General features: G+C 37.8%; 1 protein-coding gene across 2 annotated transcripts in view; it reads right to left on the bottom strand.

Moving 5' to 3' along the window:
• Positions 1-1,404: 1,404 nt before the first annotated feature.
• The window catches only part of nat16 (N-acetyltransferase 16), a 52,029-nt gene continuing 37,050 nt past the window's right edge, over positions 1,405-16,383 (bottom strand). For both annotated transcript variants that reach the window (XM_050066678.1, XM_050066677.1), the window contains one exon: positions 1,405-16,293. In XM_050066678.1, coding sequence (XP_049922635.1) covers positions 16,065-16,293 — 229 coding nt within the window. In that variant the 3' untranslated portion in view covers positions 1,405-16,064. The remainder of the gene's footprint in view (positions 16,294-16,383) is intronic.

Genomic DNA, 16,383 nt, shown 5'->3' with positions numbered 1-16,383 from the left:
ATTATAAATCATAAAGAAACAAGTTTCAACCATAAAATTTGATCAGGTTTTGGACCTTGTCCATTTTTGTGTCAGGACCAGCTGTAGACTGACTTGGGAGAAATGACTGCCATCTTGTTTTTAGATGGATTAGTGTATTGTGATCTTACTACCACTAGATGGCGCAAAAAGTGTCCACAAATGAGGACAACAGGACTTAGTTAGAGAGTTAGAGTGAAATATACGGTCAAACCCAAAATGTGATGTCCTCATATGAGGACACAGGGTCTCAGGAGGGTATAGACATTTAGACACCACATACACCTATCAGCCAAAACATTAAAACCACTGGTGGGTGAAGTGAATAATATTGATCATCTTGTTACAGTGCAATGTTCTGCTGGGAAACCTTGGGTCCTGGCATTCATGTGGATGCTACTTGACGCACTCCACCCACACGATGGCTGGCGGATAGAAACCTTATGGCATGTTGCACTGTGCATGTGCACATTTTGTTTTCGTTTTGTTTTGTACCATTACTTAACATGCGCAAAAAAAAGAAAGGGATGCCCTTTTTTTCCCACTTGAGCACCTGCCCCGCAAATGTGCACAGCACTGATATAGAGAGTGTATGGAAACAAATTAGTTCCAATAGTAGTAACAACTGAGTGAATGAATCTACAAATAAAAACTAGACTCAGAGTCTCCTGCCAGGGTAGCAGCTTTGTGAGTCTGTACTATAGATTTATAATAATACATAGATACCAGACGCCAAGATGGCAGCTATTCATTCCAACTGAGTTGCTCACCTGATGCATACACCAAAAAAGTATTTAGGTTTCAGGTTTACTGAATATGCACAGTAGTGTTTCTCCAGCTGGCCCCGCCCACAAATTCCCAATCATCTCATAGACTTAACATTGTGATGATGTCACAGATTTTTATATTGCTTTCCTCAGCTCCAGGAAAGTTTCAAAAATATAAACCCACCATGGATCAAAAAATCATAATAGAAAAGTCATAACTGACCTTGTTTGCAGTCTGAGGTCCTGTCAACAGTTTTACAGATGTCTCTTTTATAATGGTGGCCTATAGAGAAAATCCTTTTGGGCCACAGGAGATTTTCTCGCTGCAATCCCGGGAGTGGTCACTAGGAAAAAACTGGCTGCAAGGCTGAGCTGCTTTCCTGGGGGTCTGGGCCGTGCTCAGTGCTTTAAAGGGATAGTGCACCCCATATGAAAATTCAGCCATTATCTACTCACCCATATGCCGACGGAGGCTCAGGTGAGGTTTTGGAGTCCTCACATCCCTTGCGGAGATCCCAGGGGAAAGGGGGTAGCAGCACAACTCCACCTAATGCAGGCTGACGGTGCCCCAGATTAAAACGTCCAAAAACACATAATTGAAACATGTCAGCACAGTGTACAGAGAGGCAGTTAGAGCTACAGGCTACAGTGAGGGTAAAAACAGAGTTCAAATTATGTTTTTGAGGACTCTAAAACTTCACCTGAGCCTCCATCGGCATATGGGTGAGTAGATAATGGCTGAATTTTCATTTTTGGGTGCACTATCCCTTTAAGGTGAATGCTCATGTCAGCATGCTAACATGCACGCAATAACAATGCTAACATGCTGATGTTACTGTAACAGGTGTAATGGTTACCATGTTCACCATCTGAATTTAAGTGTTAGCATGCTAACATTTGCTCATAAGCAGTAAACAGCTGAGGCAATCACTTTTGCGGGTAAAATCAGGATCTTAATTTATTCGCAGTTCATCCTGAGGGAGCATAAATGTCTGTACCAAATGTCATTGTAATCCATAAAATAATTGAGTCATTTTTCTCAAAATCACAAATGTTGACCTCACTCTTTTATACATGTGCACTGTGTACTGTATACAATGCACATGTATAAATGTTGACCTCACTCTTTTATACATGTGCACTGTATACAGTACATATGTATAGAGTTACAAGAAATAATAATTAAAAATATATATATACTGGTGAGAAAAGGTTTGAATTGTGTGAATATGTGTGTAAAAATGTCAATTTGTGCTGCGTAGGACATGATAGGAACAGTTTTTCTCTGTGACTTCAAATTTATTGATATGCTTAGGAGAATAATTTCTTTAGATACATATTCAACTGCTCAACATGCATGTGTTCTGCCATAAAAATACTTTCATATCAAACTATAATTATGAAAAATATGAGAGGTAGCCACAGAATTATTTAAACAGTAGTGAAAAAAGGACTTAGATCCTTTATTTAAGTAAAGCTATCAGTACCACAACGGAAATATACTGCATTCAGAAGTTTGTGCAAGTCAAAAGGATTTTAAAGTCAAATAAATGTAGTAAAATAAGTCCTCATGGATGTTTTAACATTGTTATATTATTATTGTATTAAATTATGACTTACGTGTTAAACTGTCAATAATATATTTCTCCACATACTGCTGGTGTCAAACCCTTCAAGGAATAATTCAACATTTTTGAGAAATTCATCATTGCTTCACTTTTAATCAGAGCCAGGTTAGCTGCCCCCCACCCCTGTCTTTATGCTAAGCTAGGCTAAACATGTCCTAAACAGAGACCCTCTACTAAAAAATAGCTCAACATCTTGGAAAATACAGTTATTTACATTCTTTCAGTGAGTGAGATGTTCAGATTGATATCAGTGCCATGTCTGTGTGTCAAGTACAGAGCTGGAGTCAGGATGTGGTTAGCCTAGCTTAGCATAAAGACTGGAAGCAGCTAGCCTAGCTATGTCCAAAGTTAAGAAACACACCTACTAAGTGTTCTTAAGTTCATTGAGTAACATGGTGTGTGTTGCTTATTTCATTTACAGAAAAACAGATATGTTAAAAAGACAAGTTTTTGGTTTTAATGGAAGTTGTGTGCTAGAACTATTTCTTGTTGACCAACAGCCAGGTACAGTGACAGTATGCAGCTTCTGAAGTCTTGTCATCAAGGTTTCCAAGTATTGGTACCACTGTGGCTGTACAGAGCAAAACCTGTGCTCCCCAGCCAACTTCTGAGACAATTAACTGAAGTAGCCCACTGTCAAATGTATAAACTATTCATCAAGAAATAGTTCCAGCGCGTAACTTAAAACCTAAAACCACAAAGTGTCATCTTTGCATTCCTGTTTCTGTAAAAGTGAAAAAGCTAGATACATCATGTTAACCAATGAGCTTTAGAGCCAGGCTAGCTGTTTCCCTCTGTTACCAATCATTATGCTAAGCTAGGCTAAACACATTCTGACTTCAGCTTTGTCCTAGCAAAAAGACCAACGGATTCTCATCCCAACTAATGGACTTAAATGTCTACACATGATGCACTAGGTATCCATCTGCGTCTGTTGGAATGCTGTGTCAATTTACACTTGTTACATGCATTGTGTCTTTTCAAAATACACGTTAATTTTCACAGAAAATGTACAGTTTCTGCTTGACAGACACCCCATATTTAAGTTTATTTATTAGCAAATGTTTAGGTTAAGGCAATAAAAAGACGTAGTTAGGTTTAGGCGATAAAAGCACATGGTTGGATTTAGGCTATAAAAGCATGTGGTAAGGTTTAGGCAATAAAACCACATGGTTAGGTTTAGACAATAAAAGCACGTGGTTAGGTTTAGGCAATAAAAGCATGTGGTAAGGTTTAGACAATAAAAGCACGTGGTTAGGTTTAGGCAATAAAAGCACGTGGTAAGGTTTAGACAATAAAAGCACGTGGTTAGGTTTAGGCAATAAAAGCATGTGGTTAGGTGTAGGAAATAAAAGGGTGTAGTTAGGTTTAGGCAACAAAAGCATATGGTTTGGTTTGGACAAAAACATCATGGCTTGGCTCAACATTCACACGGGAAGCAAAAAGCAAGCTCCCGGGTGAAAGTCCTATAGTGACATTCCAGCTTTTTATATTACGTTGTAACTGGTGGCATTAAAAACTGCTGCCAGCTGATGCGCTTCATAATGCCGCAAAAGATGCCTTTGTGAATTGATATCTTATGCAGACGTCCACTGCAGCGGCATTTGACAGCTTCGGTTGGTGGCTGTTGCGTGAACAGCTGCCACCACCTGGTGCATGTCATAACACTGTGAAAGGTGTCTTTGTGTGTTGGTATCTAAAGTCCAGATCACTGAGAAAACGGCGGAATTTGACAAGTTCGGAATGACAGTAGACTAAAAAGACACAAGATTGATATCCATCCTTTCATGTAACTCTCTAAAAGATTTAATCAGTAAGAGTTTGAACCATTTTGTAAAGGCACAGTCATGCTATACATTCCCAGCTAACTCTTGGAAAGGAAGCAAATCAGAGTATTTACAAAAACGTTGAAAAATTCCTACAAAAGGAGGAAAATAACATCAAAGAAAACACAGACTCGTCACTTGTCTTTACTTAAAATACAACAAATGAGGAAGGTTTGTTCATGTTCCCCCTTGTGGAGGTCCAAGGCATTACCAATCAAGCCATGATAAAGCAATCACTACAAATCAAGCACAGAGAAAGATTAATGTACAGAGATAAAGATTTGCATCACTGAGTGCATATTAAAATAAAATCTTTGAAGCCTACACATTTCTATTATCACACTGCCTAGTTTAAATTCTAGCAGTGCATCTTAGTTATATTTTGCATGTAACAACGTTAGTCTTTAAAGTAACTAGTTATTACAGTTTAATGAAGTGGAGTAAAAAGGACAATATTTTCCTCTAAAATGTAAAAGCATAAGGTCTCACAAAATGGATTTACTCACATAAAGTAAAGTACTTAAAACTAGTATACTAAATGTACTTACTGTTTATATCTTGGCTTAACTAACCCAAACCTGCATTACTCCCTCAGAACACAGCCATTTCAACCTCTTATTGTCTTAATCCTACAGTTGTTAAAATATAGTCTTATTTTCAATGCCACTGTATACTGATGTACAAACTGCTCTACATGTCATTTGTCAAATGGTTCAGCTTTGGAGAAACATCATCCAACCGACAGAGAAAGGCTTATCTCACATGACACTGTATGATAGTTTCTGGACATCAAGATGTGCGACAAGAACACGTGTTTTTCACTGAAGTCGATGCTACTTTACAGGAGATGGGAGCTTATCTATTATTGCCAAAGACAACTAAAGTGCATGCTGCTTTATATTCACTAACTCAATGGCTTGTACAGTAAGTCATAAAACATACATTAATATAACATTTAACCCTATAATACTTACAGGGTTTGCAGCACAATGTGATAGCATTTTATCCACTTGTATACAACGTATACAATCATCACATTTTTTTTTTTTTCAAACAAAGTGCCATAAGTAACCAAAAAACATCCAATATTTCAAATCAGTGTCACATTCAGCCACTGCTTATATCACCTTTGACTTTTGTTTGTGTGCTATGGGGCTACGAAAAGACAAACATATAACCCATACATTAGTTTTCAACTTAAGTTTGTGTTGCAAAATAAAAACTCTAGAAATTTGCTGCTTTTTTGGGGGGAAATTTTCATAAACTAATTGACAAACACGGAAGTTTAGCAGACATGAAATTTGGCACTTCTTTGAGCTTCCCTCAAGCACACAACGCATCCACATCCAGTGAAGAAATATAATGCATAAAATCCAGTGTATCTACTAAGCATATTGTATATTTGTGCACAATATTTTCCATATATAGAAGTAAGCACAAGCATCCAGCACTCTGGAAATGTGGAAACACATCTGAGACTTGATGGCTGAAGATACTTTCCCTGATTAATGGGATATGGGGGCGCTACTGGGCTCGATAAGCAGTCTGCAAATTTTTTGAACCCTTTTCCTCTAATCTTATTTTTTTCATAATCAAATACATCCTCTGTGTTAGTATCCCTGACTTGTACTTGCTGGTGATGTGTGCCCATGCTATCTGTATGGTAGCAAAAATGGTAATATGTTAGACAGCAGTGCCCACTTTGTCAATGGCTTTGTTAATCATTAATAAATCATTTATAAATGCTTTATAAAGTGGTGATAAACCATTTGTTTAAATTACTTTTGGATTATTAGGTTGTGAAAAAAAAATCTTACAGACTGTCCTCCCAAGAAATTTTAAGTATTAATTGTTTATTGAAATGCCTGAAAACCATGTTTACTTCGTAAGGACGTCTATTGACCACGTGCATTCTGACTTGACTGTGAAAGCAGTGGCAGCGGTAGCTATAATGTTACTGTATAGATTTCAAAACCTGGATGGGTGAAAATAGTGGTAGAGAGTGTGGCAATTAAGTGTCTGGCTTTGACACAAGTTGCTGCTGTTCCTTTCCCAATCCCAGTGTCCGAATTTCTACTCAGGTTCCCTTACCTTGACAACCTTTTAACCCAAAGCTCAATATTTTCACACCAACTAAGTAGTTTTTAAATGTAACCAAACCTCAACCACAGCAGTGGCAGATAAGGAAACATCACAAAACTAATGCAGATCTTAGCAGAGAAGAGCGCCACCGCCTTCAAATGGAAAGGTAAAATACATTAGCATACCTCAAATCTACAAGTATAAAAGAAAAACAACCAAAGCCCAAAGAAGTGTGTTCCTTTGTGTTTGTCTAGTGCCCTTACCTTCTAATAAAGCCATCAAGTTGCTAATAAATTTAGTTTGATACTTTGTAGTCCCAAGATGTATGCACAGCTTGTTCTTATCCCTAGGTTGTCAAATACTGACACTTTGTCACACGTCTCAATGTGACGCTGAGAGCAACTGACATAGTATAAAGAGCAAGAAAGTCTGCATGGGGCAGGAGGTCGATGGGTCAAACAAAACTGGTCTTTCAACCAGGAGACCGCAGTTTGTGTCCCATTCGAAGTAAAAGTCAATGTTGTTTAAATGTAACATTACGTTACTTAAGTTACCTACATCCTGAGTGAAACCAACGGTCACCGTTGTTTTAAGAAAACATTACATATTTTATTTACGTCACGTTTGGGTACATAAGAAACATACTTATTTTAACACAAAACATGATCTTTCTTCTAAACCTAACCACTAGTTTAGTTGCCTATACCTAACTGTGACTGTTTAACAACATTAACCACATGTTACAATGTGTTTCAGCTGTGTGTCACATAGAGACGCTAAAGGGTAGCTGTCAGGCCCCGAGGTGCATTACACAGAGTCAGTATTTGACAATCTATGAATGAGAACGGGTTGGTGTTGAAGAGCTAGTTAAAAAATCTATTTTGCTGAAAGATGATACACTGTACATCAAAAGGATTTTTCACAATCTTGCAACCCAAATGACCTTTAAAGCATAAATAAATGATTTGTCTCATGAATAAAGCCATTAGTTACAATGTGTAAATCCTCTACAAAGTATGACTATAAAATCCAAGACCTCTGTTGGGCTATGTGTTTAGCTGTCATGCAAAATCAAAGAAATCATCTTAATAACAGCTTTTCTTTACTGATCTATATTAGCAAATGATTTATTAACAAGCATCCCTTATGTGAAAGTGGTACTGAAAGGGATTAATCCAAGAACTCTGTTTGTCTGTGTCAACAGTTGAATAAAACCACACTGCAGTTATGCAAAGTCCAATTTCAAACTCCAAAATACAAAGTCATCAAAATTTGGAGGCTAAACAGAAGTGCATCAGGCAGAGTACCCAGTCACTACTATACTGAATGTAACTGTAAAGCCTTGGGTTGAATGTAGGGATGCATGATAATATCAGCATGTTGTCAGTATTGGCCGATATTGGCTTAAAAATGAAAGATCAGAATTGGTCAACACACTGATAATATCACTTAAGGATAAGAGTGTGCATTCAAAATATGTTAATTCCACTACAGAAGAGACTTGATGATTACTAAAATTAGGTGGCAAAAAATGTGCATATATATCTATATCGGTATCAGCAGTCAAATGAGTTATTACATATTTGCATATCGGAGATCAGCAAAAAATTCAATATCGTGCATTCCTATGAATGATGTTGAATAATGTCTTCTTTTTGTGTGGTATTTGCTTAGGCGTTTTTGGTCACATTTAGGGTGTTGATCACTGAAATGATATAACCACATTTGTTGGATTGATCTCAATCTGCAGAACTCAGCGGCAGAAACTTCTTTTTAATGTGTGAATCACTTCAAGTTAAAGACCTTAGAAGTTTGAAGGAGTATCTTTACCTTTGGCTATGGTTTCAGAGGGAATTATGAACATCTGTGAGCTCATGCATTGATGATTTGTGGATGTAATGAACAATCTGGATCATTAAGAAGGCAAAGAAACACAGAAAGGAAACTTAAAACCTCTGCCAGATTCATTTGCATGCCAATGCGAAATTGTTTGGAATATCAGAATGCTCTTGATAAGCCATAATAAAAGCATCCCAAAGATGCTGTCTTTCAGATGAGATGATGAGTGAGTCCACTTCATGGAATTTGATCAGTATTGGAACTATGCAAACTTCCATTTTTGTGTGCATATAGTAGCCAAACAAATTGGAGTATTAAAGTTCAAATATGACAAAACTCAGAATGGCAGCACAAATGGATTGAAATCGACCAGGCCAATTTATTGAGGTTGCCGTGACCCAAGCAACTTGAGGGGGTAAAAAGAAGTTTGTTGGTACACAAAAAACTTCAAGAATTACAAGTCAAAGCTGAACTTTAAGGCCTTAGTTTACTTTAAAGAAAGTACTTGTCTTTGAAATATAATCACAATTAATTATACAATTCACATCCAGTCTTTGAAGACACAAAACAGACACAGAATCACTGAAAAGAGGTACTACAATGGCAAGCTTTTGCCCCATTTTCAAATGTGGCCATTGGTAACAGGTATAAATGCTCTTCTCATACAACTATTTCCTTTAAAGCAAACTGAGGCCTATAGATAGATGGAAGTTTTACAAGGGATTGTTGATTTGTAAATAGGAAAAAAGGCAGATAAAAGAATGTGTCTCCCTTAATAAATTATAAAAAAGTGACCAGGAATCTTAAGTCCTGAACCATATACAAGACTCATGAATAAACAGGAGATCTCTAATGTCGTTTGCCTGCTTTGAAGCTTATAATATCAGGACTCAAGAAAGCAGAGCATGCTGAAATGGTGCTAAAAGTGAAGTGGCAGCAGGGCGCATTGAGTGAACATTGAAAATAGAAAGTTTTATTCTTTTTAAAGTGAGGTGATCAGGGATGACAGGTTTTTCAGAGATAAATTCACGACTGGCCACTCTTTGTTTCCTCTAAATGAGTCTGTCATAAGCTTTTTGGCCATTCAAGTGTTAACATTAGGTCTTCATTCTGGCATCTCACAAGCTCCAGTGGCTTTCCAGCACAACATACAGTATTTACATGTGTTACATATTGTAATGACAAGACAACAAAAAATAAGTTAATGAGTATATTTATCATAATCTGCTGAAGGATATCCTTACTTGCTGTTATAGGGTTAGGGTTATGTGAAACTTAACAGAGGGTGTATTTGATTGTGAGGAAACATGCTTGTACAGAGTATGTTTCAAAGATTACTCAGCTGGTTAGAGTTTACTGTATTAACTGGTTGTGTGTTTGTGTCTGGGGATGGAAAAGGGCTACATATGTACATTTCTTCAACACTGGATAAAGGCTTTTAAAAAATCTTTATCTTCTAGACATCATCTTCAAACAGAAGGCAGTAAAGCACATGGGTTAAAATGATTGTTGTTGGGTTTTTTGTTGTTGTAGTTGTTGTTGTTTTCTTGAAATCACAAGAAAACTATTAAAATGAGCAAGCATTGTTTTATCGTGATTACAAAAGTATCAAAACTGATACCAAACTGACTTCTCATGATCATTTAGACAAAAATAGGGAAACTCTTATGTGGCAATTCAACAATGATTAGCACCTCTGAGTCTGAGGTCATGGTGCATTACTGCAAAATACCGCAAAAAGATTGTTGACTCCAAGTTAGGAGTGAGAAGCTGCCAACAAGAAACCTGAGAGCATGCATCTTGGGGTGGAAGAAGCAGGATCGACAGGCTTTTGTCTACTGTCATGATGATCATTGGTCCCTTTGGGTTGAGAAAGAGTAACTGCCCGGGGTCAAAGAATTCAAGTATCTTGGTGTCTTGGTTATCAACAGACAAATCGATGCAGCATCAATGTAATGTAGACACTATACTGGACTGTCATGGTCACGCTTATAATTTACCAGTTGGTCTATTTCCGAACCCTCAACGATCGCAGTGATGCAAGCAGCCTAGACAACTTTTTTTCACCCTTAAAGAAAGGGTGACAAATTCAGAAAATGTGGAAGGAACTCGGAGTAGGACCTCTGCACCTTCACTACTAAAGGAGCCAGTTGAGATGGTTCAGGCATCTGATCAGGATGCCCCCAGAAAACATTTCTTTGGAGGTTTTCTGGGCATATCCAACTGAGAGGAGACTCCAGGGCAGACAAAGAACATGCTGATGGGAAGGCATATGCCATCAAACTTTCTGATCCCACAGAACTAGCTGCAGGGCATGGCTAATGAAAGGTATGTATGGGTTACCTTGCTTGGCCTGCTGCCACTGCAACCAGGATGGATAGACAGAAATGATCTATGATCTAAAGCCTTGCTTCCATGAAGCAGTCCAATTCAGTTCAGTTCAGTTCAGTTTAGTTCAGTACACATTAGAATGGTTATTTTTACATTTCCATTGTCAAAAGTTGTGGATGGTACCAATAGAACCACTTCATTTTGTCCTGTTTTTTCATTACCCCTCAGCTGAGGTACCTGATACAATACGAAAAGGTGCTAGAAACACTGCAGTCCATTGATTGGTCAAGAGAAAACTTCTGCTCTTGCATTACAAGGACTCAGTTCACAAATCTGCCATTTTTAAAATATCCCATAGACTGTGACAGAGACTTAAACATTTCAGCAAGTTCTTTTTTGTTCTGAAAATATCTGCATCAGCAAGAGCTCGTTGGAGCAGTGAGGCAGCCATTAGTCTACCATTTCGTAACAACCCTGCCCACATAAAAGAGTACTGTCTGCTGTGGAAATGCAAAAATGATCCATGGTTCAGGTACATGTCCATATGGCTTATGTACAGGTTCTAAGGGTACTAAGAGGGGTAATGCAGTTTAGGACTTAAGGCTGTAGACTAAAGCACTGCCTTAGGCCCCAGACCTGATGGACTCCAAAAAAGCCTCCCGATTCCTGTGTGGCAAGAAGTTTGTAGTAATTTGCAACTTTTTTTTGGGAACACCAGAAAAGGAGCTTCCAAAGCAGAACATCAGCTGACATGATAACATGAGTAGTTCATTGTTTCTGCTGATATTGTGGAGCTCACAAATAAAATTGTGCTTAATCAAACTGCCACACACCAAAACTGGGGTCATGTTGTAGTCCAGTATAGGAATACTACAATAAATGCACAGTTTGAGTCTGGATCATGAAAGCACAGTTTGGGTTATGTTATGCTTAAATTACAAAAAAAAAGCTTCTTTTATCACGATAAAAACGGATTTTCATAAATAGATTACAAAAATATTCTGTGATGACGAAAAACAAATGGTAAAAAATAATTACACCCATGGCCTTCCAATCTTTTACATCCTCACTTCACTCCTGGCAGCAAATGATAGGGCATCAGTTTAGATGAGTGGTGACTTTCTTTGGTTACAAAAAATAGCATAAAAATGTAGTTGTCCTCCTATTTTGTTATGCTCCCTGGAATATGTTAAGGATTATGGCCACTCTGACAGGTCTTCCCTAAACTATTAATAATTTAAAAAAGGATGTCTGTTTACTTATTTATTTCCCTTTTGTAAAAGCTTTTAAGGATTTGACTCATCATTTAACTTTCTTCAGAAAAAAAAGCCCAGTCATCTTCACAACTACAAAATTGCATACCAGAAGAAGAAGAAGGGGGTGAAAGTCAAGATAAAGGGTGGTCAAGGCAACGGGAGGGTAAAATAGTACTTTACAAACTGAGATGTTTTTCTAACAAGATATTTCTGTCTGGCTCAGATTAATGGTCCTGTGTCAAACCCTCTTAATGGGCATTTAAAGGGAGATTTAGAGAGTGTAAAGAGTGTGCTATGGATACTTATATGATATCATATCAATTAATCACGTGAGAAAACATTTAAAAATGTAAAACTTTTTTTTTGGTCTGCTATGATGGCTCTAATAGAGGTCAAATATGTGGGTGATAGTGGACTAGATGTAGGTGGAGGCCAAAGAATGTGAAGCAGACTGGCGTTTCCTCCACTAACTTCATTATTTTCTATATGGCGAGACATCAGTGTTTGGTATTATGCTTATACCATGGCCAGTTATCACAGAAGTCTACAGAAAAGCTCTGGCTTTGTGAGGCAGTACTTTAAGGTCTAGTCTATAGGATTTAGTGGCATCTAGTGGTGAGGTTGCAGACTGCAGCCAACGGAAACTTCTCCTATGTGCCAAACATGTTGGAGAACTATGGCTGCCAATGCAAAACTGCAAATGGCCATAACTAAGGCCGGTGTATGGTTTGTCCATTCTGGGCTACTGTAGAAATAACATGGTGGACTCTGTGGGAGAGATCCCACTCCATATGTAAACTGCTTATTCTAAGGTAATGAAAACACAATGATTGTTAGTTCCATGACATTTTACACTAATAAAAAAAATAACTATGAATATTATATTCCATTTCTGATAATATATTCCCCTAAATCCTACATGCTAGACCTTTAGGCACAGCAATGCTTAAACCGCAGCTAACATGACTATCGGTGTGTCTCAAATCACACACTTCTGTACTAAACACTTAATATTTTCAGCGCACTAAGTGCGTTCACACTGCATAGTACTGGAAATTGCAGTGTACTACTGGTGTAAGCTACATCACAAACTTCCCAACTTTTGATGTGACAGCTGGGGACAACAAGGATCCTTTTAGTTATACATGTTTTATTGCACTTAGTACCAATACTGTTGTGGAATAGAATGTTGGTAATGTTTGTTGGGTCTGTAATGATTTGACCGCAAACAATAATGCGAATGCATTCGCCAGCTAGCTAACTTGCTCCTAGCTACAGTAGCAACTCTTAATCAGCACTGATGTTGTGGCATAAGCTTGGTGTATGTGTAGATGGAGATGGTGGTCAAATGTAGGCAATAATGCTCCACTGTCCATTTGCAATTTGCCTTTTAAAAAGAAGAGGAGGCGTAAGTGCAAAACAGCAGTGCCCGATTTGAGACAACACTGCCCTGTTGAAACTAGTGCACCACGCACCACGCAAGAAGGACATAGTGCACATAGTGTACTACAGTGAACTGAATATGCCTGAATCGTGGGTCGTGGTTACACTGCTGTTTTGGTCTTGCCTGATGCCGACTACTACTGCTATTATTATTAGTCATACTTCTACTATTATTGTACGTGTATCGTTATTATTGTCACATACATATACTGTAACAGTTATACTTACTTAAAACATATATGCTACCAAAATACTATTATTGTTATTATCATATTATTACTAAAAATCAATGTTATGGTAGCTATTATCATTACTGTTTGCCCTGCATCTCTCTCTGTCTCTCTTTTTGTACAATTTTGTTATATGGATTACTGTAAATTCATTTTGTTGATCTGTTCTGTACGACATTTATTGCACGTCTGTCCGTCCTGGAAGAGGGAGCCCTCCTCAGTTGCTCTTCCTGAGATTTCTACCATTGTTTTTCCCCATTAAAGGGTGTTTTGGGGGGGGATTTTTCCTTATCAACTGTAAGGGTCAAAGGACAGAGGGATGTCGTATGCTGTAATGCCCTCTAAGGCAAATTGTGATTTTTGATATTGAGCTTTATAAATATAACTGAACTGAATTGAATTGAATTTAAATGAATGTAATTGAAGTGTACTAATCAAAGTATGCAATCTGAGACACACTCTGTGTTTAGCAGGTCTAATGTTTCTTGTGTTTGCCATCGTAGTTTAGTATGTTACACTAAACTAGCATTTGCTAATAAGTGAAAATAGAGCTGAGGCTGATGGGAAAGCCATTAATTTTGCAGGTATTCGGTCATAAACCAAAGAAGTAGACAAATAGAAATGTTGACCAGATGATAGCGCTAGTTGAAAATTAAGAGGATCAGCTAAGTTATTACAGTTATCCTGAGGGGAACATGGATATCCGAACCAAATTTTGGATTAAACTATGGGCTGATTTGTGTTATAGATGTAATGTTTCACTGCATAAGTAAAACGTTAACCTACTGGTGGCATTATGAAAAGCCAGGGGATTACCAAAGTCATTAGGATTCATCCTCTTGGGTCCATGAATGTTTGTATCACATTTCATGACAATCCATCCAGTTATTGTCAAGACATTTCAGTTGGACAAAAGTGGTGGGCCAACATACTGACTGACATCCCAGTAGCCATGCAGTTAGCATTTTAATGGACATGTGCCTGTTGTGCGAAATTGGTACAGTCCTTGGCCATGGTATAATCCACTGTATTCCCTTCATGTCTGCACAGTAAACTAGAGATTTGTTTGCTCTAACATGGCCAAACCTGACCAACACTGGTCTTCTATTTTCACAGGGAACACTATTTTTCAAAAGGCCTTTACCGGCTAATATTAGTGATGGTTAAAACATATCAGTATAGTTGTGTTAAATTTAACACAGTTATATTCATTCTACTCCTCCCTGCATAAGCTGAAGTCAGTAGCAAACTGCACAGTAGTCTGTTAAACATTTTCAAGCATTAGCATTTTGTTTGGCATTATGCTAGCAATCTACAAAAGTAAGCCTAGATTTCACTTTCAGCTTCAGAAGTTAATAATTTCTGTTAAAATTTTATTGCAGCATTTAAGTGAAAATATTAAATTAGTAACGTATATATACAGTAAAAGAGTTGAAACAATAAAAAGAAAAATGCTAAGACATAAGCCTGACCATAACAAAGGATAAATTGTCAGCCATTTTGTGACTGAGCATGTTCATTTCAGTAGCAGGCTTTGTTGGTTGTTTCTGCAGAGATTTGATGTTCCTATGGTAATACTAGTTAATAGATGGGATCTGTGAAGTACCCCTATTTGATCCTGAACTATTCCTTTTCATTCTAACTTAGACACAACCTGTCTATGTAGTTTTAATAAAGTGCCTTCAGAGTTGTGCAGATTTAGTAACCCAACTCAGCTTGTGTACATACTTAGAAGGTTCATATTTACAGAAAGAACAGAGGCAAAAGGTTTTTGATGCCCTAAGGGTACTTAAAAAATTTTCGTAAAAGAATAGCATTTGCATGTTGACTGTTTTTAGGTTTTAGGTTACATCACTGCTACCGGTGTGAGAAAGCCTCTCCAAGTTCAGTCACTCCTACTACACCTCTCCATGCCATACAACATACAGAGGGTGGACATAATAACCAAAAAGACTGTAATACTTTTAATCAAAGTTAAATTCAAGATAAGCTAACAAGGTGGTGATTCAACTCTATGGTCACTTTTGAGGCTATAGGTTGTAGTTTGTTGCTTTGGACTGTATTCAGGTCTAGTCACATCAGCATAAATAAGAATGATGCTTTGGACCAAAAACTTTCTTTCAATGGAATTTTCTTGCTTATTTATGAACTTTGGGTCTGGGTCCATTTTGGATCCAGTCCAAATGTTTTGACCCAGGAAGCAGTTTTCCATTATTTAGTCTCCCCTCTTTCTTTATACTGGGGGCACATAAGTACACCTCAAAGCTATGGCCTTAAGATTGGTACTTAGAGATGACTGTAAAGTTGTATCACCACATCTCTGACACTAATTGTATATTATTGTAATCATTACAAATATATTTGTAACAGACCTACTGAAGCTGATTACATTATGTACTGTATTCAAAATTGTATGTCCACCCCCTGCATTTGTTTGTGTTGAATCTAACGTACTGCACTCTTAAAAGTTGATTTGTTTTGTAGAAACTACATTTCGTTTGCTTGGTTCCTATCCCTCAGTACAAAGGATTATGTTTTTCTGTTAAGTGTAATTGAGTTGTGTCCATTCCTTGTTGTCTAGACCCTTGTCTTCATTCCGTTCTGGCTCCTTCATCTTCTACTCCTTTCCATCCACCTTCTGTAACTACACGATGTCTGACTCCACCACGCATTGCTCGGTGTACTCCTTCACCAGCTCCACGCTCAAGGTGTGGTGGCAGAATTCAGCCATGGGCTTCCAGAGTGGTGGGTCCAGGAACATCTGGCACATCACGTGACCCATCAGGGTGGCAGTGTGGCGCTGCAGGTGGCACAAGAACTGCTGCCGGGCCAGGTCAAGGTCTTTACCAAACATGTCAATGTTCAGGTAATACCTAGTTAAACAAAAGTTTAACAGTTAATTTTTTTTTCTTATTTTGAGAATGAATAACATGTACTCTTACATCTTATGAGCATCTTGAAGC

This window comes from Epinephelus moara, chromosome 17 (genome assembly GCF_006386435.1).
Source record: "Epinephelus moara isolate mb chromosome 17, YSFRI_EMoa_1.0, whole genome shotgun sequence".
NCBI lineage: Eukaryota > Metazoa > Chordata > Actinopteri > Perciformes > Serranidae > Epinephelus > Epinephelus moara.
This window is presented reverse-complemented; position numbering and strand designations above follow the sequence as displayed.